General features: G+C 39.9%; 1 protein-coding gene across 5 annotated transcripts in view; it reads right to left on the reverse strand.

Annotated features, from left to right (window-relative positions):
* Window positions 1–4,960: 4,960 nt before the first annotated feature.
* The window catches only part of ric1 (RIC1 homolog, RAB6A GEF complex partner 1), a 132,738-nt gene continuing 112,839 nt past the window's right edge, over window positions 4,961–24,859 (reverse strand). For all 5 annotated transcript variants that reach the window (XM_076284900.1, XM_076284896.1, XM_076284898.1 and 2 more), the window contains exons 12-26: window positions 18,977–19,183; window positions 18,684–18,722; window positions 16,612–16,722; window positions 16,337–16,426; window positions 14,399–14,559; window positions 14,007–14,145; window positions 13,794–13,910; window positions 12,236–12,967; window positions 11,935–12,093; window positions 11,640–11,776; window positions 10,252–10,544; window positions 9,959–10,159; window positions 9,674–9,851; window positions 9,147–9,335; window positions 4,961–7,968 (exon numbers count right to left, since the gene is read on the reverse strand). In XM_076284900.1, coding sequence (XP_076141015.1) covers window positions 7,689–7,968; window positions 9,147–9,335; window positions 9,674–9,851; window positions 9,959–10,159; window positions 10,252–10,544; window positions 11,640–11,776; window positions 11,935–12,093; window positions 12,236–12,967; window positions 13,794–13,910; window positions 14,007–14,145; window positions 14,399–14,559; window positions 16,337–16,426; window positions 16,612–16,722; window positions 18,684–18,722; window positions 18,977–19,183 — 3,033 coding nt within the window. In that variant the 3' untranslated portion in view covers window positions 4,961–7,688. The remainder of the gene's footprint in view (window positions 7,969–9,146; window positions 9,336–9,673; window positions 9,852–9,958; window positions 10,160–10,251; window positions 10,545–11,639; window positions 11,777–11,934; window positions 12,094–12,235; window positions 12,968–13,793; window positions 13,911–14,006; window positions 14,146–14,398; window positions 14,560–16,336; window positions 16,427–16,611; window positions 16,723–18,683; window positions 18,723–18,976; window positions 19,184–24,859) is intronic.

Raw genomic sequence — 24,859 nt, forward strand, 5'->3', positions numbered from 1 at the left:
TGTTCGGCATAAAACAACGCAGCCTCACCTTGAGCCATGCTCCGTGACTGGCTATTGTTACTGTCCACAAGCACGGTAGCCTCGCCTGGAGCCCAGCTCAGCCACAGGCCTCTGTCAAACACAAACACGGAGTGGTTTACCTTGAGCCCAGCTCGGTAACCGCTAGTCCCAGTCAAGCACAATCACAGCAGCCTTTCCTTGAGCCCCGCTTGGTAACCGGCTAGCTCAAGTCAAGACACACAGCCTCGCCTTGAGCCCCGCTCGGTAGGCTAGTAGCTATCATTCCATTCCTTAAGTAGGCCGCATTGATTTTGTAAAGGTAATTTGAGAGTAGGGGGGAGAATAACGAGCAGCAAACGTTTATTTGAAAACATGAAAAGTAGTGATGCATGTAGTATACTTGTGCGTTTAGGTTTAGTAATCACCATCTGATAAATCAAACTTTTTTTCCAAAGCCAGTTGGAAGGAGAGTTTTACGACGTCCTTGCCATTTATAAAATTGACAAGACAAGCCTCTTGTTCCTGCTTTAATTGCGTGATGCCCTCGAGAGTTGAGACAACTTCGCGGATAGCTTCTAGCGTCTCTTCCTCCGTCGCCATTGTTGCTATAATGTTGAACTACAAGCTTCGCTGGACTACAACAAGCAACTCGTCAGGCAAGTTCCGCGTCATCACTCAACTGTTCGCTGATTGGCGCGGTTGTACGCGAACCGCATACTGTCTGTTGGGCCAGACTACGTGCGAGGCTGAAATCAAATTTTGGCCGGAAGTACGTAGGATGGTAACACCAGGCTAGTGATTCACACAGCAGCATTATTAAATTAATCTGTCACCATACGCCTATGCCTACGTTTGCAAAGAAAACATTTTAATTTGATTCATATGAAATGTTACATTTCATGTACATGTTGACAATGAGTAGGCTAGTTTTGGTTGTTGGTGGTGTTATTGCATCCCTTAGTTATGCCTACAATGCAAGTTCCCTCGTGATTGGAAGCTCCTGTAGACAATAGTAGACGCATTTCAAAACATCGCGTTAGGAGTCCTTGCCACTTCTTTTAAGCTGTCACAGACGTAGGTGCTACTTTTAGGGCTAAAGTGCTTCGTGAATTACTGTTAGTAAAAAAAAATAGCAGTCCTAAAGTTACACGTGACGAGTGCAAGCATCTCATATCAAATGACCATGGCATTACCTAAACAACATAAATCCCAATTAGCAACATACATCTCCTCCCTATAGCTAGCCACACAAGAAATTAATGATACTAAATCTCTGCTTAGCATGCTTCTCCGCTTAGCATTCTAATAACAGAAGGGGCCACATTTGACCACAACAACATGACTCATTATGTCTGTAACGTTAACTGTATAAAACACTGACTTTCATAAAGGACGCACACCATCCAGCACATGGAAACCGATATTTTAGGTTCTTGGCCACAAACTCAAAACGTGTCTCTCTGAAGCCCTGTTCTAGAATCTTTGCTCTGAAGGCTGTGTTGCTAGGCGACATCAAATAAATGAAATGATAGTCTTTCAGTATTAAATGTGTACGTGTGATTCCGAATGGATGTGTGTGGTTTGCAATTAGGATAAACAAGAAATAACATTTCCAATAATTTCCCATGATAAATGACATAATATTTGCACCTTCCTTACTTGTGAATCTCACACCGTATTTCAAGTAGGCTACACTAGTGAAATGTAATACAACGCTGCCACCTAGCGTTCAGATAGGTAGGCTATTTAACATTAACGTGACGCTTGTTTATTCTTTCGTCAACTCCATGCTTTTAGGAAAACAATCTTTTTATCATAGTTCCCTCTTCAATGGCGATTACCAGCTCGTTTTTGTAACAGAGATAGTTGTTTATTGTCCCTAGGTTTACAGAAACACCTATTCATATTAATACAGGAAATCAAGTTAATGCTGCCGACCACTGCTTTGTCTATTACATGGCCCAGAATGCCTTGCATGTCTTTACAACAAAAAAACACAGTAAAACCTAAATGCCCGTAAACATATGCATTTGCATACTTGTAGCATTTTTAATAATGCTCTCCCATCATGATATGTAACAATAATGAAAAATGTAATTTGAATACCGTCAATGTGAAAACAACTCTATTATGTAAGCTATATATAGCTACTGTTCTCCTTGCTATTTCAATTCGTAAGTCCATACTATCCCATGGCAGAGCAAGGATTTCATGATTGGGCAAGGTTGCCCGGAGACGTTGTGGCTGGCCAGAGACATTGAGCATACTTGGATGGCATTGTTATAGAAGGTGAATGGTGAAAAGGTGAATGGTGAGAGTTACCAAATACCTGTGGGTGGTTTGCCAAATGATGGAAACTTTTGGAATATTTCTTTTTTTTTTTTTAGCTTATGCACCCTCACACTGGAGTCCCCAGTTCATATACACAATTTGGTATCGATATGTGACAGTGTTCCTGAGATATGGACGACTTCCTGTTTCGGAGCTTCGCCGCCAATTTCGTTTGGCTGTGACGGGCAAACGCTTTCGAAAATCAAAAATCCTTCCGCTAACATTTGTGAGGCTTGGTCCAAGGATAATGTACGTCAAGTTTCGTGGCGTTCGGACCAAATTTGTGACCTGTGAAAATTTAGTTTCGCTTTCTGTTCAATCCAATATGGCGGATGAACGGCACGCCCACCTGACGTCATCTTCGCGACCAACTTACACCGGTACTGACCGGACGTTTTAAAGTTGGAACGGTGTCTCTGTCTCAAAGGGCCTAGGCGCTAGGGCTGACAAAAAATTAGGGAGACGGGAAAAATAATAATAAAACTTAAGAAGAACAATAAGTGTGCTGCTTTGCAAGCACACTTAATAATAATAATAGGAAAAGCTAGTAACTCAATGGGTGCCTTCGCAGCTTCGCTGCTTTGCCCCCAATAATAGAAGACATAGAATTAAATTAAAATCTTTATCTCAACAAAGGGAAGAAGGGGGGTTAGGTGTGCCAAACTTACAAAACTACTTTTATGCAACACAAATTCAAACAATAATGATATGGATGAACAAGGAAGTAAAAAACTAAGTGGATTAGAACAGAAAGAGAATTGGCAACTATATCATTAGGGAAAAAGACTCAAAATCTTCACACAGGTCAAAATTTTAGCATTTTGAACACAATAAGAACTTGAAAACGAATTTGTAAAAAACTAAAAATAAAGACTGATTATGTATATCTCAGGGAGATGGCGCATGACCCAGACTTCCTACCAAATAGAATTGATCAAATCTTGAACGGTTGGGCTAATAAAGGATTAATATCATTCTCACAAGTTTTGAACAAACACATGGTGGATACATGTGGATACAGCTATGAAAATATAGCTTCAAGATACGACTTAGATAAAAAAACACTTCTTCAAGTATCTACAGGTCAGAAGTTATGTTAAGGAAAACAGCGGAACAAACAGAAAATGATTTAGTACAATATTTAATTAAGAATAGGAATACAGGTAAGGGGAATCTTTCAAGAATATACAAAATACTCCAAAAACTCACCTTGGTAAAGGTTGAAGTTAAAGAAAAATGGGAAAAAGAGTGGAAAAATGATATTACAATGGAAAACTGGACAGAGTCACTAAAAGGAAATATTGCAATAACACAATCAAAATATTGGAATGAATTTGAGTGGAAATTACAACATACATTTTTATTACACCTGACAAATGCGGGAAATCTCAGCCGTTAGGGACTAGTTGTTGGAGAAGCTGTGGAGAGCAAAACGCAAATTATTTAATAACGCCATATTTTTTTCTTATGCCCAGTACTAAAAACATTTTGGAAGGAATTTGATAAAGCGATAAAACATATTTTTGAGTTGCGACAGACCTTAACATTAGAAAACCTTTTAGGTATAAACCTGTCCAAGAAAATAGAACCTAAATATCAAAAATTGTTTAATATAGTATGCATATCTGCAATAAAACAACTAACAAGGGGATGGAAACAAGAAAAAGCCCCAGATTTGTGTAAGTGGCATAGCACAATAGAAAACACCTTGGATATGGAAAGACTTACTTTTAGAGTTAGGAACCAACTTAGTAAATGGAATAAGTTATACCCCAAAAAAATACTACATAAAATAATTATTTATTTCAATAATAGAAATGATATGCACACATCGGTCAACAACACATATAACTCCACACAGGACAAAAGACACATGTAGGCTTAAACACCCCCCTATAAATGGCCAAAAACGCACCTATAAATATCTAAAAACAAGTACAATTGCACATAGAATAAAATACACAAGTAGGCTCAAATACCACTCCCCTTCTCTCCCTCCCCCCTTTTTTCTGTGTGTCATGTTTTGTTTTGTATGGAGTATTTTGTTTTGTATAAGTTTTCTATCATGTTTTTTTTTTTGTCATGTATTTTCTTATTTCTTTTTGTATAAAGTAACAAAAAACAAAAATTGCAATGTAACGTGAAATAAGTGAAGTGGGTACCTTACATGGATGTAGATAAATAATTGCAATAAAGTATATATATAAAAAAGATTTGCAACTTGCTGCTGCTCACTGATTTTTGTCTTACTACAGTAGTTGTACAGTATAACTACAGTTACTACAGTATAACTACATGATACATGATATGAAACTGCTTTGAAGAGAGCTCTCTAGGTTCTTGCTATTTATAGAGGACATGCACATTGACCATAATGAGGTCATATATCTTACATCAATACAAACTAATGGCCAGAAGGATTCTGTTTTGCTGCTGGCTAATAAAACAGCTCAAAATGTGCAAGTTTTACAGATGTCTTTGAGAAATAAAGATGAGACATTGACAATTTCCTGTATTTCAGTAGGCAGATGTTTGAAAAATCTTAGTCATGCATATAAACTGTTATTCTCAGTTGGTCTTATATTTTTGTCCTCAGTTTTCTTACATACATTTAACAAAGAGACAAGAATTGTTTTTAAAAATAATTTATTCTTTATATACAGGAAATAGAAAACTAGAGAGAATAATAATAATAATAAACTGTACAGGAGACCTGACCTGCATTTATACTGTCGTAAGATCAGAAAACATCTCTGTGCCAAAGAGCAATACTTTACCGTCCACAGGAAGAAAGTGGTCATCTCCCACCTTGAAACACTATATTATCACTCGTTATTACATACATCTTTAAGCATTAACAGAGTACAACACCTCAATCACACCCCACTTTACAATTTGGACTCTCAAACAGTGCTAATAGGAAGTAAATCTTGTACACATCACCTCTTTTTGTTTCCAGAAAACTATTTAGAAAACTGTCTTCACAATTTAATTTATTTGTGTACATAGAATAGATACAAAAAGGTAAGGGAGATGCATGAAGGAAGGGTAGGGTCTCTTCAGATGGACTCTAGTGTGCTTTTAATGGCAACACACAATTGTAATACTACTGTATGCACACTCTTTGGTTTCAGTGACTCACACCATCAGAGGCCGGGGGGGGGGGGGGTAAATAATCTTGACAGAAATAATTACATTGCACATACATAATACTGGTGCAGTAGAATGGGCCGTTACATCTGTTTGAGAATGATTTGGGCTACAATTTTTTAGAGTTTAATTTTTCTGCCAGTGCTAAGACCATAATTATCCTAAAGAATAATTATGAACCTACTATTCAACAAACAGCAATTTAATATACTTTAGATCATAGTTCCCTGCAAGAAACAGACTGTACAAAAGTGTTAATCATAAATCATCAAAGTCAGATTACAGTGAATACTTTTAGAACAAAATGTAAGACATTATGTTTAGGAGGTCAAAAAGTGTCTGTCATATATTCAATATTCTGCACAACCAAAAAATAAATACCACAGCATAGACACACAAGCTGAAAAGTTGTCCAGGTAAATGCAGTGATAAAATTGTCCTAATAATTGTCCGTTTCTTGCTCTTCAGTGCTTAATGAGGTTGCTGCATGAGGCCCACTGGATAGGCATAAATCAAACAAATCAGGACTATATTCTCATTTCCCCTCATAGGTTGTACAGAAAGATTTTACTGCCAGAGGGTTGAAGTTATATGAAATCAATGAATAGAGGTCATTCCATTGCTCACTCACACTTCGTTTTACATGTATACTGTACACTGTATACTTTCTTGTTAGAGTTTACAATTATGTATCAGATTTGTGCATATGCTCAAATGCACAGGTGTATTTTAATTAGCTTACTATTTGCATCCAAGTCATACATTCAAGTTCACAACCTGAATCATCTAACATAAACATCTAAATAAATCGACTGGTCGATCCTAAACCAATATTTTGCAAGTATTACAGACCATTCTTGGATGATCTTAAGTCATTCACTTTCTCATTCTACAATCCTGTAGAACCAAAATAGCATGTCATTATGATAGACACCACTAGCCAGCTGCCAGTCAAGATTTATGCACCATTCTGTTGATGCACATTAGACTACCTATAGACATCAAGGACAGCAAAAAGCATGATGTAAAACACAGGCACTGCGTTTTGTGCTTCAATTACATGGAAAATGCTTTGAAGTTGCCAATATGCTTGAGCTAACCTGTGGGTGGCTACTTGATTTTATTGTAGAATAAACATGAAGTTGAGAGTTTAAGCAAACAGATTGAAACCACAAACGTGATGTGTAAAATATAATGGAATGTTTTATACAGCTACCATACAGCTTTCTGGCAGTAAATTGCTAACCAAGATCAACATGTTGCATTACCAGGACAAATATCCTTTGTCAAGATCATGTAGACATTTTCAAATACATGTATGAATAATTATCAATGTTCAAGCCAACTAACATTGCTTGTGAGTATAGTTGTGGGTGTGGTCGTGATGTATTCTGTGTCTTTGGCTTTGATTATATTTAGTTGCTTCGAAAAGGAAAGCTCAACTGGAATAACACTGGGTCACTTGCATTGTCTGAGCCTCTACATGTAACTGCTAACCATAATTACAATCTGCTGACAGAGAGAGAAAACTGGGGCCCAGAACCCTCTATAAATTCCTTTTATTTGTGTAAAATCACCTCTCCGACCCCACCACACATATAGTATGCAACACCTTTACCATTTTGTGAAGTCATTCAGACCAACTGAATGGAACTGCTACGAGTCATGCATGCTAGCTGTTGGTTTGCCTGTGTGTTGACCCTGAAATGGGTTTTCATTAAGAACAAACAGATATTTCTATTTTGGTAGAAAGCTTGGCGTGCCTTCAATAAATTATCTTCAAAACTCAATTTCAAACAAGGTCACTGTACAAAACAGGATTTTTAAAACCAGCAGATATTCAGCTGGTCAATTTCTGTACGCAGGTTCTGTAGCTGTGTGTATTCGGTGGTAAAAGCCTGTGACAAATGTACTGAAACTGTGGGGGGAGATCTAATATGAGTGACGGATTGAGATAACAAAGACACTCATTCCACACCTGGAAAAATCATTCATACATCCCTCTGTGTCCAAACATATGGACACACTCCCAACATAGAAAAGCATTAAAGCAGGAAAACAATAAAACATTTCAAAATTGCAAAGAGTATTGATGAGGGTCCTGGTGTGTAAGACTCCAGTTTTAGGTCTGATGTCTTCTTGTCCATCCATATCCCCTGGACCACACTACTGCCTGGTTGTTTCAGAGAATGCAGAAATGTTGGAGATCAAGAGAGAGTACAGTCATATGTGCCTTCTTCTGGGCTATGTTCCTTCTCCTCCTCCTCTGGTCGGTCTTCTAGAGGACCTGATCCAGGAGCCTCCAGGGATAAGGAAAGCCCAAGAGGCACTGATCCACCCCGTTCTTCCAACCTTGGGATGGCTGGCTCTAACAGCTTGGTAACATTGGCAGGCTGAAAGGACTCTGGGTTAACTGGCTCCACTGTACTCTCTAGTAGTTTCTGTAGCTGTGGCTGAATCAGCTTCAAGAATGGCTTGTATCCCAAGCTGTGAAGAATGACAAGGACACATTGGACAAACTGGAAAAAGTTTGTTTTGGTGCACTGATGACCGTTAGGATAATATTTAACCAGCTAGCTAGTATTGTTCAGTTCATGTCTATATCAGGCTTTACTTGGTGAACGGATAAATGTCACCAAAAAGTATTAAGGTAAGATTACAAGATCATTAAGCTTTAGGCTACTGTGTTTGGTGGGTTGCTGACTAATGGCATAAATTACTAGCAAGCTAGTTATGACTATGGCTGTTGAACGTAACGTTACTAGTTGCAAAGTGCAATTGTCCACTATCGATATATTGTTGATGGGGCTGGAGTGATTGATTCAGAAACATTTTCTATGATTCTTCAACGTATCAGGAGGTAAATTCCAAGTGGATTTTTAGTTTAGTAGAGAAGGAACTGGCAGTGACAAAAACAAACTGGTTGGTCAAACATATGCCAGAGCAGCAGTCATGGTATAATTTCTTAATGTGAATTTCTTAAACAACAAACTGTGCATATGCAACGTTCAATTATTATGCACAGCGGTTCAATCTAGTGCCAAGGAGAGGGTATCCCAGAGGCAAGAATGTGTGTCAATATTACTGAATTTAGCATTGCTTAGGGCTTGCAGTATGCTGTATGGGGCTTAATCAGTATCTTAGAATATTAAAGGAAGGTTGTTGTTTCAAGATGTTGTGGACTTTAGCTTAGGCTACTTAGAGCCATCAACAACTGGGCATTAATATACTGCAAAAACTACTTATCTATACGCTATGTGGGTTTGTCAAATGATGTGAAGGTTTCCATTTTCCCCCCCAGATCTTGTGCATCCTCATATTAGAGTCTCGAGTTCATGTAGAAAGTTTGGTTTAGTTTGGTTTTAGTTTCGCTTTCTATTAAATCCAATAAGGCGGAAGAACGACAAGGGTCAGTGATGCTATCTTCGAGCAACTTACACCGGTACTGACCGGAGTAAGTAACTCCTTCCAGCGTTGGACCGGTGGCGATATCTCAAAAGGTCTAGGGGCAGGAGCTGACCAAAAATTAGGGACCTGGGATTAATAATAAGATGGAAGTTTACACTGACTAGTGGTGGTTTATTTTTTCCTGCCTGCATTGAAATTGCCATCCGTTTGGATGACTGAGTATGACTGAAATGATGGATAGGTGTGTGAAAGCTGACCAGTCAGATGAGGCCCAAGCGTCCACTGCAAGGAGGCCACTTCGAATGCTTATAACAGTCTCAGGCAGGACATCAGGACCCTCCAGGAAGCCGACCACTTGCTTGATTATGTTGTTGTCCCTCAGGATCAGTCCAATTATCACACACCATTCCAGGCAGCCAGCCTCCATGAATACATGAAGCAGGTATCTGGAGAAATCATTACAGACATGAGCAGTCATATACACGGTCATGTTAAAAAAAACACTTCAATCACACATTGGATCAGTACTCTGACATTGTTTGGTGAGGTGAAACTTATTAGGCGACTGTTTGATTTTGATGTTGACGTTCTGTAAATGTAGTTTGAAAAAGGAGAAAAGGGTAGAAGCGTCAAAAAAGATGTTTTAGCAATTGTTAAAAAAAAACGTCAGTGTTCCCCTTATTTTTTGAAAATGTTAATGATAACAGCGAGAGTAACAGCGAGTACAAAGTGAGTCATTCTCAGACTCAGACTGATGGATATAAAATGGAAGTAAAAAACTCACCTGAGCTGCACCTGGGATTTATGAGGACCCTTATTGGCAAGCTCCATGGATATATGTTCCAGCTCTGACTGGCTAAGACACAAGGTGGTGAAGTTCTCATCAACCATGGTCCAATCACCATCCACCATGGAACTGGTCTCAGTCAGATCAGTGGCTGAACCAATACTGCACTCCTCAACTGAAGTGGAAAAGAATGAGAGGGCTTATGTGAGCATGGAAAGACATAGAATGCATAGTGACAGAGGTGACAAAGGATGGAAAGAGAAAATGAGTCACTGTTCTGACCTTTGTTGATGAGTGGGGACAAGAAAGCCTCCTGTGTTTCAGGGACTCCATGGGAGGAGGCCAAGTCCATCTCTTTAGACCTTGCACCCAATCCATCTAGCCAACTGTTGTTGGTGGGAACAACTGCAGGCAGAGCTGTTTCCATGTTGCTATTCAGCAGGCTGTCAGCTGACTGGGACTTTAGCAGATGTGTGCTTAATACTAAGGGAAACACAATACTACAAATTTAACATAACAATTGAAAATTAAAAAAAAAAAATGGCAATCCATAAATTCTACACAAATATGCACACCTGTACGACGTCCATTCTTGAGTGGAGAGTTGAGTGCACAGGCAGGGATTACCGGGAAGGGCCATAAAAAATCACTGTGTAATCGTTTGAGTGCAATGACAAAATCATCCACGCGTGCCACTCGTGTACGCTCCCTGCATAACCAGCCAATCAGCTCAAAGCCCAGCTGTGTTGAGAAACAGCCCAGCTCCTTCAGCCTAACCTGTTCTAGAAGGTGTCGTGCATGGCGCCACAGCATCATATCAATGTACATATTTTCTGCACAGTCACCATCCTTGTTCCAGCGATCTGCCCTGAACATAGGTAAACACAGTTAACGTTACATAATTAAGAAAAAAACAAATACATTGTTCACATCACATCAAATTAACTGGGTAGCAGTGGTGGGAATATAAATCATGTTTTTGTATACTAGCTTTAACTGTCTACAAATGGACATAAACTGATCTAAACTGATCTTAACTGATGATTTGCGTCTGCTTACTGTTGTGTAAAGGGCTGGGGGATGAGAGGCTAAATCAGTTAAGGGGAACATGGGAGAAGGTTATTATACTCCCATAGTGTTTCCCATACATTGACTAATCTGTGGCGGGGCGCCACGAAATAAAAATAGGCCGCCACAGATTAATATTCTATGTTTAATTTAATTTAAATTAAATATAAGGTCAAATCCTTGCATTGCCATTGAGCTGTGCTTTTTACGCACGCAGCCTTTCCTTGCCCCGCCCCGCTCTCTCTCGTAGCCCGCTGCCACTCCTCTGCATGTGCATTTAACAAAATATTCATGATTGTTGAAGGATTGTTGTTGCCACATAGAAGCATTGCATAGAAGACGTCTGGCTAAATTGCTATTAAATCCGCTTAGCATCGTGACCATGCTGCGCAAATTTGTTCAAAACTGCTGCATTGAAGTGAACTCTGCTAAGGTCTTATCACAACATAGTAGGCTACATTGAAGAGACTAAACTAGGTTAAGTTATGAAATCAAGCAGTATCTCAAAGCTAACATTAGAATACTGTTTTGATGTCGAATTTAGCATGCTTAGCCTACTTACAGCTGCTTGTCAATTTTGTTGAAGGGCTCATTTTATTGACTCCGACACTGAATGTTTGCAAAAACCCGATGTAAATGGAAAAGTGTTTTCCAAAATTCAAAAGTGCTTGTCCCAAGGAGAAGTATGTGAACCTTTATTTTAACTATGTAGAAAATTTTATGAATTGCATCCACACATCAGCAGCCTTTCAACTGTGTTACAATTGCAATGGTTCACTCAAACGTCTTAAAGTGACAGGCACCCCACCCCCCCCGTTGTCCAAGTCAGCTACCGCCACAAATTGAATCCAATTCTGTGGGAAACACTGATACTTGTCAGAAATCACTGACTTACCCTTTAGTTGAAGGACCAGAGGGCATGCTAAAGGTCTTCTGTAGGCTGAATTTCCCTGCTGCAATGCTGTCTGCTGACTGGGAGAGGCTAATGCTTCGGTTCCTGAAAAACTCAAAGCCTCCTGATGAGCAGGGCTCCTGAGTAGACACAGACACAATGTGGGTCAAAAGATCAGATTGCTGTTTTAGTAGTTGCTGATCTGACTAAACTAACAAGACAACTGAGCGTAACACCGAGGTTGACAGAACACTCGGTAGCAGAGACAGGTGGCAGAAATAGAGCAAAGATGACATACCTGGGTGGTTGGTGTAGTGGGTGGAGTCTCAGCCTCTCCTGAGCCAATAGCCTTGAGGAAGCGAATCATGTGACGGCAAAGGTCCCATTTACCCTGCTCCAGAGCAGTGTTGAAGAGCAGTGTTGCATGCTGGCGGCTCACTGCTGGTACTTCCATGTTCTACAGGCAAACCAGTAATTTTATCAAATACATTCATCTTCGCTGCCAGATAATAGTTATGACAACGCTATCTAGAAGACAGAATTACAATCACTCAGACTGACACATCAGTTACTACATCTTTCTCAAATATTTAGCTTACTTGAAGGATTATAAGGTAGGATGCTGCTGTGTCCAGATCCTGGGCCATGAGGCACTCCTCAAAGAGGTCTTTGGGGTTACCTACAGCAGCAAAAAGGTAATTCCAGAGTGCATACTCAGTCTTGCGTGCACAGTGCACAATGGTCTGCAGAAAAAAGGGGAACTCTGTGATGAACTTGGCAACCGTAGGCAGCAGTGGATCTGGGATGGGCTCTCGGGAAGTGGCCTCCTCTTCCAGCACCACATGCACCATCAGCTCCAGAACATGAGGGAAGTAGGGCAGACTGGCACAAGACTGAGCTAGCATTAGCGCCTGCTCACCTAAGTTGCGCACAAGCAGTTGTCTAAGGATGTGGTGCAAGTATATGTGAGAGGTACGCTCCACTGTGCAGAAGGGGAATATGGCCTCAAGTGGTTCAGTGGCTGCACATGCCCCTCCTCCTACACCGTCATACAGCACAGTCTCATTTATGGCGCCCAGCACCAGTGCGTCTTCAAATAGCACAGCTAGTGGATAGATATTGATGTGGAAAGGCAACATGATGCGGCGTGATAAGAATGAGTGAGGCTTGCGGTGGTCCCGTGGGAAGAGTGGTAGCCACACCTTCATCCCTGCATCCCCACACCACAACCACAGAGCCTCCAACAGGTGGCGTTTCTTTCGGCTGCTGCGGCACGTCGTCCACACGTTCTCCACACACTGGGCCAGTACTACTGGGGGACAGAACGGTAGCTGGAAAAGAGGGTAAAAGTTATATACTTCAGACTGGACTAATCTCCAAACAAAACAAATATGTTTCATCATGCGGTGAACAACACATCACCAACACCAAACCCACACACAATTTGATCTGACATAGCGAAATGCAGCAGAAAAGAAGTAATGCCTTTATGTAAGGGATAATGTATAGAACGCTGGTCATTATAGGAAAATAAGTCCTGACAGGGCGAACAGGACCCAGACGCACCAGTGCAGTGGAGCAGTGGACTTATTTTCCGATAATGACCGGCGTTTATACATTATCCTGCTTATTAGACGGCTACTTGCAAAAACGAAAAAATAAACTCAACATGACATGACTCTTTACATGTATTTGTTACCGTTTCATCGTGGCTATTGCTGAGAAACAAATAGTTCGCAACACACGCTGAACTTGAATCAAACATTCTTTAGAACACAGCTGATCAACCGTCTGCTTTTACTTTTGAATGACGTTCCATTGTAGTGACCGGACTTCTTATCACTACTACAACGGTCTGTTGAGAAATATCAGACCACTGAACGATGGGAAGGCCCATTCAAGTGAATGGAGCATTCAGTAGGATTATGAAGAGCCGTGTAATAAAGAGCCAGTAAACACTTGATGCAGTGACTCAAAAAGCATTTTACAGAACCCTGTAGAAACTTTAAGCAGAACCTTGCTCAGAGAGGGAGAACGCTACTTGGTTGAGACTGGTCAGGTTGAAGTGTAGAAAGAGGAAGGTGGCATTAAAAATAGCTGTCTTGCAAAACAGAATAGGTTGATGCTGTAAAGGGACAGAATTGACACTATACTTACCAACTTCTTCTGACTGAGCGTTGAGTCTTTCTCCCGTACCTGTGGGCCTGAACGGTCTCTCTGCAGCATAATAAGTTGTCCTGCAAGATTTAACATGATGCTCTCTGCTAAGCAGGCCTGAAAGGCAAGCAAAAATGGGACAATGGGAGTAAATCACACATATGAATGGACTGACGGTAAATAAAATAATAAGCGTCTGACTAACTGACTTACCTGCTGAGGGGCTTTGAGGGATATGCCCGTCTCTGTACGTACTGAGGTAAGTGTGACAGACACCACCAGACCAGGGTGAGGGATGTAACGCGACATGGACACTTCCTGCAGCAACTCTACACATGTTGAGGGGGTTGAACTGTAGAGTTGAGTGATTAGAAAATGGGTTTCAGATAGGAAAACTGGAGAATTGAGTTGACAATGAGTTCAGTAATGGAAAAAATTCAATAAATTCAAGTGTCGCACACTTATGTAAAGACTATTGTATAAAATCTCATGTGCAAATTCTACAACTGCTTTTACAACGGTGGTATGAGAGTTGTACTGTATTCTATGAATTCTGGGCTACTTCACATCTGCAAATAGCTGACAGATTTGAGAGTCAGACTGACCTGTCTTGCTTCCTGCTAATGCTGTAGAGACAGATTGAGCAGTCTGCTCTAAAGAGGACCACCATGTCGCGGAACACATTAAGCAGCAGAGTGTCTGAGTGCAGCTTGGTTGTGCTAGCAAAGGCATTGTCCAGATTTGAGGAACGTGGGTACAACCGCAGCTGGACGGAGAAGAGACACAAATGAGGTGAGCAACAAAATGCAGGCCAGAACACAACTACCCATGACAGATAACGCTCAACAATGTGTCAAGCTAAATATCTCTTAAAAATTACCAAGTATCATGTAATGTCCATCAGAAAAGATAAAACCAGATAAAACCATATGCATAAGACCTCAAGGATTCTTTATTAAATGACTGAAAATATGCTGTGCAGTTGTAACTACTATTAAATGGCATCAAAAGACATAGGATAGTGTATGTAGCACAATCGGCGGCCGATATATTATTGGCCGATAAGTGAAAAAATGAAAATATTATTATTCGGATAACAGAATTCTGGCCGATAATTTTAGCCGATTTTTTTAAAGCCTTAATTTCCCAAGTAAGCGTATGTAAAGCCCGCCTGGCTACACTGACCTACTCGAGCTTGTATGTATTTCACCATTCTAACAAGTTCTGTGTTTCAGCATTGAACCTGTGCAGTCCAAAATCCTCTCGTGAATGATCCTCCGTTTAACACTAAGCAGAGCGGACCTCAGCCTATCTAGAGCCATCTTGTGCTGGTGTATTTGCACAGTCGGGGAAACAAATAAACAAACTCTAAGGTGGGACAAATAGATAAGTTGTATTTTAGTATTATATTTGCATTTTCTTCGCTTGGGTTTTGTATTATTACAAGAATAATGCTGACCATTCCTGCTTCAGTTCCAGACAGGTCATCATTATAAGTTATTAAAACCTTCGGGGCTAACCCCTTTCATTTCTGCTGCCGCAGGTTGTGCGCAACAGAGTAGACGGACACACAATACAGTCCGAGGAGTTGCAGCTTTATTAAGTTACGCGCAGTTGAAACTAAACATAACATTCCCTCTCGAACTCTGATTTGGTCGCTATAGCTTTTTCCCAGCTTAGCCATTTATCTGCATTGAGCCTGTCGCTGGTCAATCACTTGCAATTCACTGACGTCAGGTTCACTTAAAGGAGCCACGCATAGGCCTAGGCTATTTTGTTGACTGCTGTACCATTGAGGACTATTACGAGTTCTGTCCATCATTGGTTGTAGGTAAAATGACTGCAATTAATTGATGCTTATTAAATGCTGTCCCCAATTCACTTTTCACAAATTTTTTTCCAAGAGTAATATTATTGTATCGGTATCGGCCACAACAAACCAATAAATATCGGTTATGGTTATCGACCGTACATGTAATGATTTTCCACTACTGGAACAGTTACTGAATGTTGATGTTCCACCTACTGTAAGGTCTAAGCCTTGAACCCTCAAAGACTTAACTGACATGAGATTGTCAAGTAACTGAGTTTGCAAAGCTGTAAGGGTTCAACATGCTAATAACAGGAATGGGACAGCACCTGTGACATGTTGTAAAATTGACAACTGCCAGAAAATGGAAACATATTGCACTTTACAAGTTCACAGTGGGACAGCACATAAGTTAGCAGGAACACGCATCAAAGTCTGAGTCTGTGAGGGGGGGACATCGAACCTTTCTCTGTGGACACACTGCCTGAATCTCAATCACTCATAAGACATAAAATGTTTCAATTTGGGCTGTATATAACCTCTGTTGCAGTGCAAATACTGGTAAACAGTTTTGCAGGCTTCAAAATAGTGTTTTGTAAATTTAGCACAAGTTTAAGACATGTTATCATCTTCAAAACAACCAGAAGTAATTTAGTTAATCAATTAAACAGGTATGTGATGGGCAAAGGTCATGAAAAGTGCATATAGGGCACAGAAAGTCAAACCCTTTTACCTCCTCCTGCTGATCAATGAAATTATAACAGGCAATAACAACAAAGTCATTCCACCAGGCCAGGCCTCCAGTCACGGTCAAGTTCTGCTCCTAAAATATACATAAGCATCCACAAAATCGTTCAATTCTCCCCATAATTGGTAACATTGTTATCATAGAAAATCTGTTGTGAACTACAGAGTGCATCGGTGCTGTCCATCAGGCTGAAGCAATAGAAACATGGATAACATTGTTACAAGAAAAAAAAAAAAAAAAAAAACTGACAGCTACAGTACCTGGGTGATATTCCCAAAGAGTTTCCATTTCCTGGTGTATAACGAGTAGTGTGCAAATCCACGTCTTCCAGCTACAGCCATACACTGGCCAGCAGAGTCTATGGCTGAAAACTAGTGTGGACGCAAATAGGTCTGTTTAGTTTACTGAAAGGAAGTTCACACTAAGATTCACACACACATACACAGGTTAAAGCAAAGAAAATATCTGTGGTTGAAATGTGTTCTGAGGTCATGAAAAATACCTATGCTCAAAATAAACAAATTATGTGGCCAAAGATAGATATACTTTGAGCAAAGTTTCTTTGGTGTTTTAAGCCATGTTGTGCAGTACTTCAACTACATTCATATTTGCATAGTGATTCAAGTAATTAGGAATGTGGCAATCCAATATTCAGGATTGAATAGTCCAATACTGGGCAAAATTACTGGAACAGCTATCGGAAAAAAAAAAAAAAATCAATCTGGTCGCTTAACCTAAAGCGATCACATAATTGCTTAACCATATTTGGAAGGATACGGCAGTGTGTTTCCTATGAAAGTCTTTTGAAAGTCAGTGGCCTTTATCATGCTTATTGATGAGATAGGTGTTGGAAACAGGTTATTCCTCCTCCCAATCGAAGGTAGACCTCATGGCCTTGTGGTAAGGCTCAATGACCGTATGGAATTTCACTGTGTCCCTCTCTCACAATCATTTCTCATTTCATGTCTAAAAGATGCATACATACAAGATACAGTAGATTGCATTTCTCTAAAAATACAAAAAACTGAAATTAGACTGTTGTGAGACAGGTTAGTTTTACCCTGCTGATGTGTTGTTGCAATGGCAATCCTGCTCAGTACGAGAGGAACCACAGGTTCAGACATACATGATATTGAATTGAATCTATAATAACGAGTCTGGGGGCAAATTCAGGCCCCAGGTGACTCGGACATGCTCTGATGTTTTTGACAGAGTTTTCAAACTCAAATGTATTTTTTATTGATCTCTTCCGCTACCCCTTAAGGCAGTGGTCCCCAAACTTTTTCTTCCGAGGGCCAGCTCACTATGCCTGGCTCTAAGAGAGGGCCAGAGACTCTGAGTATATCAGTAACCATAAATAGCTTAGCGCTGTGAACAAAGGCAGTCTACCTTAGTTGAATATTCCATTACATTTAATCTATAGGCTATTGCAATTTAATACCATTGTTATCTGGGTTTATATTGCCATCATGCCATATCAGTGTAAAATGTAGCTCAAATGAAATAATACTAATAATAGCATTCTCAAAACTATAAGCAGGGAGTCCCAAAAGTATATTTTGAACTCTGAACTTTGCATACACAGCTCAAGTTGTGAACAAGCAATATCCTACAAATAATTTAAAGTTCTCAAACTATGAGTTTTATGAAGTGGTGGCAGAAACATCTGAAATGACCACCATTCTAACTTTCACTCACCTGATGAGAACTTTGTGAACTCTGTATGAACATTTGAACGATATAATATAAATATATATAAATAATTATACCAGAAAGTTCCAGAATTATGACTTGAATAGAAGTTAGTTAGTTATTAACAATTAATTGATACATTTTTAGAATACTTTGAGCAATGATGCAGTCAGCAGAGGCCTCTTACATTGTTTGCAGGTAGGCCTACTATACATTTCATTCCGTTTTCGATGCGCCAAAACAACCACCAGTGGACAAAAAGAGTATTACATGTGCACTGTTAAGACCAGCCATAGAGAATGAATGGGGGAAATTACGGAGGTTATAGTTTGACGATGTCGTACTCCCATGCGGGCAGGATCCTATATACCACGGACATGTTTTGGGGGGCCACCTAAAATGAGGTGGCGGGCCGTAGTTTGGGGACCACTGCCTTAAGGTGTCACAGGTACATTCTTTTTGGCTACCCCTGCTGGTGGTCTGTGCAGTGTCTCCCTTTTCTCTGCAGATTGCTTTCACACTATATACTGTATTAAATTCACAGCCATATTCTTGCTGTGTAATCCTTGCAACTGCTGCTATGCAATCTTTGCTACACACACACACAAACAAACGGATTAATTCATTTGAACATGCTTACCCGTATGGGCCAGTTACTCTCTAGATATGTGCTATGAATCTGTAAAAGAGAAACATTCACTAACATTAAACACCACAATAGATGTCATTTTTACTTATTTCTCATCACATATGGCAGGCAACTCGCCTGACAGAGAACAAGGCAGGATAACACATTTTAGTTCAGTGCCCAACATGCATGGTGTGGGTAGTAAGCACATTCATTAAACAACATCCAGCTGATCCCACATTCATCAAGTCTAATCTGATGTGCTGCACTCAAACACATCAACCCACAGATGTGAATAGACTTACCTGGACCACATGCCAGTGTTTATGGCCAAGTAAAGTGCTGAGTCCCTGAGCAATGCTAGGGGAGGTGGCAGGAAGTGAAGTGGGCCCATGATGTGGGCTGTTCTCCTTAGGCAGGTGTGGATCAGGGATGCTTTGGGCCTGAGTAGAGTCTCCACATGTCAGGTAAAGCCGGTCCTCACCATGTAGGAGCACTTGCTCCTGGTTACTCTGCCAGAAGATGCACATACATTTATTGAATAAGCAAAATTATAATAATTTATAGACATGGGCTTCTTTCATGTATAGATGGCCAAGTGCGTTTGAAATGTAGACGTAAGCATATGATACACATGTGGAATCTAATCAAATACATTTGCAATTATGGTATTTTTGACTGAAAACACATGTTTTGTTGTGTGAAATGATAATTGGACTGTCAAATTGAAAGCCAAAAAAATATATTATTTAATTAAAATGATCACAGCCACTATGAGGGCAAGTTTCTAGAAAGAGGGAAAAAATAACAGCTTGTTTACTTTTCCCCAACTAGAGTAGTGAAGTGCAGAGCTACACAACACACCATGCAAGCAGCCATACATCGACTCAACAAAGTGTATGCCACTTGCATAGGTTAGGTGAGGTGTAGTTTCAATGGGAGAACCATTTGTGCAGGGATATAAGGCTGCATAGATTCAACGCAGATCTATATGAGCACAGCAATACCTGATAACGGTATCAGAGCATCCCTAATATCTACACGCTGCACACTTTTCAAGCGGACAGACATTTACATGGCTTTGAGAAATGTGCAGTTCACAGAAGATAATCTGTATTTAAAGTTTAAAGATGCTATTAAACACAATATTATTTCTATGTAAAGATACTTTCCTGGTGTTGATTCTGACTCATAGATCCATTATTGCAAGCATACATTTTAAAGGAGCTATATGTATCTTGCATTTGTTTAAAATATTGAAAAATCAGCATGATATCCAATAGCTAAGTTATCATGCCAACCAGCCAGTGTCGTGCCACCTATTGTATCACTTTACAACTTGAGTGGAGCTGTATCAAAAGCAGTGTTGGGAGTAATGCGTTGTAATGTAATTACTGTAATATATTGCTGTTTGCGGTAACGCGGTAATGTAAGGCATTACAAAAAAAAAAATTGGGTAATATTTACTCGGTACAAACTTCAGTAACGCGCGTTACAATGCAGTTTAACCCAAAATTAAGCGCTTGTTTTGTTTTGATACATATTCGCAAACACCATGCGAGAACAACAGAGGAGAAAAAATCCGCGCAAAATAGTAGAACGTTATCTCCTGATACTGGTTGAATATGACTGTGGCTGCAGCAGACTCGCAGGCGGACTCTATTTGCTGGATGGACATAAGCCTACGCTCATTATTTTCAGCTTGTCAGAGACAAGGCTATGAAGAACATAATAGTTAGTGCACTTTGTGTGCGAAACCGAAAGATCTCTCAGCTCGCGAAATAGCACAAGTAAATTAATGAAACATCTAAAGTAGTGCCACGCTAATCTTTTTGATTCTTGATAAAACACAAACTATGCTGTTGTGCATGTCAGCTTTGTGCTGTGAACTTGAATTGAAGAGAATAAAGCGATAGAAATGCAGAAAAAGATTGTGTAGCCTGGCAGTGCCACCGCTTCCACCACGCGCATCACGCACTTTGCGTTGGGCACCAAAGGACAGAGGGGGCACCCAAATGTAACCAATGAATAGTAGATTTACTGCAAACTGCGTTTCACTCTTCATCAATAACGTTTACAATGTCAAAATGCACTAACACGATGTTACATGCAAGTTTGATACCTTTTGGGTTCTCTCAATCACCACGTAGTACTAGAATTGGTGGGTCTTCAATCATTCGTTTTCCAAGCATTTAGGCTACATGAAGCACATGATATGCTGAGTCGACTGAAACGCATTCCATTCAGATAGCTAGGTGGATACCAGGCTCATAATTCACTTGTATTCACGAAATGTGAAGCAACATGTCATTGCATACTTCCATTTCCAAAGCAATGAAGGTTGCTTAAAACAACTTAACATTGTGCATATTATTGTTAATATTGTGCTATCAATGTAACTCAAACAAATAAGGCTTGTAAACAAGATAACTAAACAAGCAAAAGGGCATTATGACAACGTAAAGATCAATGCTCTTAAAGTGACAGTGCACCATTTATAAGTAAAACAGCATTTCTTCAGAAATTAATGTTTAAAAATACACAGTAATGGTCTGTAAATAATAGGCCTTTTATTTTACTTTAGGTGTTTAAGTTATCATTTAAATGTCACTCACTCAAAGCCACTCACTTAGGGCACCGAAATGGCCAGCAGGCCACCATCTTGACATGTCTTTATTAAAGGAACCGTATGTAAAAATTGTATTTCAATTAATCATAAAATTGCCCTGATATGTCACTAGACATTATGAAATCATGTTCATTTCAAATACTTATATCACTGACAACAGTAGTCTGGCCAGGATATTGTCATTTAAAAAGTGAAGTTGCAGCCCTCAACTGATGTTGATGTTGTCATGTTGTGTTTTGGCCTAATGCGCCACCCTCCACCTATCTACTAATCACAAAGTCAGTAGTGTTTCGTCATCCGGTTACCAACTCCAGTCAGAGGGGGGGGGAAGTGGATACACCGCTCTACAGTAATTTGAAAGTGATTGTAGTACCCGTTTTGGCCACAATCTTACATACGGTTCCTTTAAGCTTTGATTTACAATATAGTCAGGGATTAAAGTGAAAAAAAATCGTTTGACTGAACTTTTTTCAGGCCATAAGTCATACGTTGTTCATATCTACCTATAAAAATAGAACCCCTTTTGCGGTCGCGACCTATTGGTTTTAAATGTACAAAAAGATGCAAACAGCAAAGTAAAGGGAGTATTAGCCTTATTTACACGGCAGCCATTGTTTAAACCAAAACGAGGCTACAGGGTACACTTACTATATAATTAATGCCACCTACAGGTGAATGCATAGAACATAACAATCGTATGGTTTGTGTACCCTGTAGCCTCGTTTTAGCCGCCAATGGCCGCCATGTGAATAAGGCGAATTGAGAGTGTTCTTGATTGAGATTGAGTTTTCCTGATGAACAAAAATATATTTTAGTACCATCCCTGACCATTGCTGATTAGCCATTGCTGTTCTTTTCTACTGCAGCAATATTGTAGAAAGGCTTTAACACACCTTCAGGCCAAAAGTGTTTAAAGGGGAGATTTTGTTCTTGTTAATATGCAATTCAACACCAAGTAAAATCTATAAAATCAAGTTTGCAAGACTTCCCATTTCCTCATCAAAGTAACGAATCAGAACATTCTAGATATTGTTCATACAGTATTTCCATTTGTTGCCTCATCCGCATTTAATGAAAACATGTTAATTTTGAGTTTTACAGACAACTCAGTTTTCCAATGAGCAGCAATACTGTGTGTGCTCATGCAGGAGGTCTGCGCATTTGATAACGACAATCTGGAGACGGTGCTTTTGTCTTCAGCAACAGATTGGTTGACAAGAGGTTGCGATATGGTGAGGGACAGGTCGTGTTGCGCTATGAAAGAACATGTAGCCTACTTTCTAAAAACGGTCAGCCATAGATTAACGTAGCCTACCTCTGTCGTGGTGGCTAGTTGCACCAGGTAGGGAAGATGTCCTGAAGTGCACGAACGTTAACCTTATGGCGGTCTTCTGATTGGTGGCGTGCTAAAACGTTTTCCTATTGCATCCATAAACAATTTTCTTGAAGCGAACCGCGCAAAAGCAAACCCCTGGCACTTTAACTTCTTTACACCATGGCTTGTTAGTTCTCCCCCGTTTCCAACAACTGCCCATCTCCATTTATTTTTTAACTTTTGACACTTGTCTTCCTTTAGCAACAACGCACCCATGACAGCCATGGCCTTGCCAAATAGACGCACACAAATCATGACGCTAATATGCGAGGTTCTGGTAGGCCTACTGGTTATGGTTTTGTGCTACAAATTAATACTATTTTATAGCAAAGTTTTAAGTTGACTATTTTAATTGTATGGTTATTTTTTGTCAACATACACTAACAACCTACTGTCGTTAAAAGTGAGGCCTAAGCAAAATAGGCTACAAGGCTGTCTGTGCGTCACAAACAGACTGACCCCCTTTCAACAGTTCGCGATGATGACAGTGATATTTTTTTTTTTATGCTAACACGCTCAGTCAAAACCTTCCGTCGCAAATTGTGAAAAACATTGTTGTACATGTCATAACAGACGGGATAATAAATTGCATAGGCTACGGTTTATATTGCGTCGCTTTACACATAATGTTAGTTGCATTGATTAAAAACTGTAACAATAATAGTAGCCTACATCGGGTGGCATAGAAGGCTATCTGTTCAAGTCATAGGTGACACCCAAAATGAATGACCTCTCCCCTGACAAGAGTTCGCGATAGTAAGAAATTGTCTACATTGATGCACGGAAAGAACACAGCCTACCAGGCTTGGAATTTCACCATTCTGGGGGCAAGGCCACTTGGCCTTCAGTTGGGCATATTTGGTGGGGGGCACAAAGGTCACATGTCAGGGCACCAAGGCCAAAGTTAACTATACAGTAGTAGGCTATACAAATTATCAAAGTTCTATTTAGCCTATTCACTGCAGTAGACCTGCATCACTGTATGAAACATTACAAAAACATGAAACATGACATATTACATAGAACTGTAAATCATCTGATCATCTAATATTTACAGATATCTAGGCTATAACATTTATTTTATATTTGGCCTGTTATGAAATCATGTATTGAACAATTTAAGCACAGCTCAGCTTTAAGAAACTCAAATAGCCTAGATGCATGCTTAGCATTTTGTGATCATTAAGGCTACTTTCACAAACTCTTAGTCAGCTGTCCTCTGATTTACCAATATCTAGGCGATATTTGTAACATTTATTTTGTATTTGTCCCGTTATGAAATCATGTGGAACAATTTAAACACATTGTAAAACTTAAAGCCCAAATTTGGAGACATCCATGTATTTTGAACTTTACTGCAAATTCAAATTCTGGAACGGCTAACTGTACAGGGGACTGCTTTACACCTTTGTGTTCGGTAAGGTCTCCTGTTTATTCTGATATATGGATTGTCATGTGTTAAAAGAAGGGTTCGTAAAGTATTCCACCGAGATGAATAGGTGGGGAGATCATGGGACGCAAAACCTTCGTAGAATGTATGATTAAATTGAATTATATTATTTACTTTTCTCGCGAACCGTTCAACACAGCAATTATCGGCTAACATCGTTTAAAAGCTGAGAAAAAGCTCTTTCATGTGATACTTGTGATGTCTGTGTGATGAATAGGCTACTTCGCGAGTAGTTCAACTGGGAATGGGTGAATTTGGACGCACTTTCTTTTTTGCTCTGTCACTTTCTCCACTGCGTAAAAGACTAAATTAATTTGCGCTGTGAATGCTAAGATAATTTTGACAGGCCACAGGCTAAATAAAAATCGCTATTAGTAGGACGCAAAGCAGAATATTGAAAGAAGGGGGCACCAAGGCCACCGTGGCCTGTAAACCTCTGATTTTCAAAGGAGCCTCACGGCCAATCCAATGGGGCTACGACGGCCATGGCCGTCGTGGCCGCCGTGAAATTCCTACCCTGCAGCCTACGCTTCTTCTCCGAATTCGCACATAGCCTAGAGCTCACAATATCATATCCAAAAAAGTTAAACGGATTGGCCAACCTAATCAGCTGTCTCTAATGTAATCCATCTCAGTATAATCCAACTTTTAGACCGTTATAGTCCTCCATACGTGTTCTTTGGAAAAGCAAAGGTGAGAGTCCCCCCCCCCCCCCCTATTTATTTTCTCATCGG

Source organism: Alosa pseudoharengus, unplaced genomic scaffold (genome assembly GCF_046254945.1).
Source record: "Alosa pseudoharengus isolate Yale_2024_CS ecotype anadromous, Long Island Sound unplaced genomic scaffold, YU_APseudo_1.1 YU_APseudo_1.1_scf_14, whole genome shotgun sequence".
In the NCBI taxonomy this organism is placed as follows: domain Eukaryota; kingdom Metazoa; phylum Chordata; class Actinopteri; order Clupeiformes; family Clupeidae; genus Alosa; species Alosa pseudoharengus.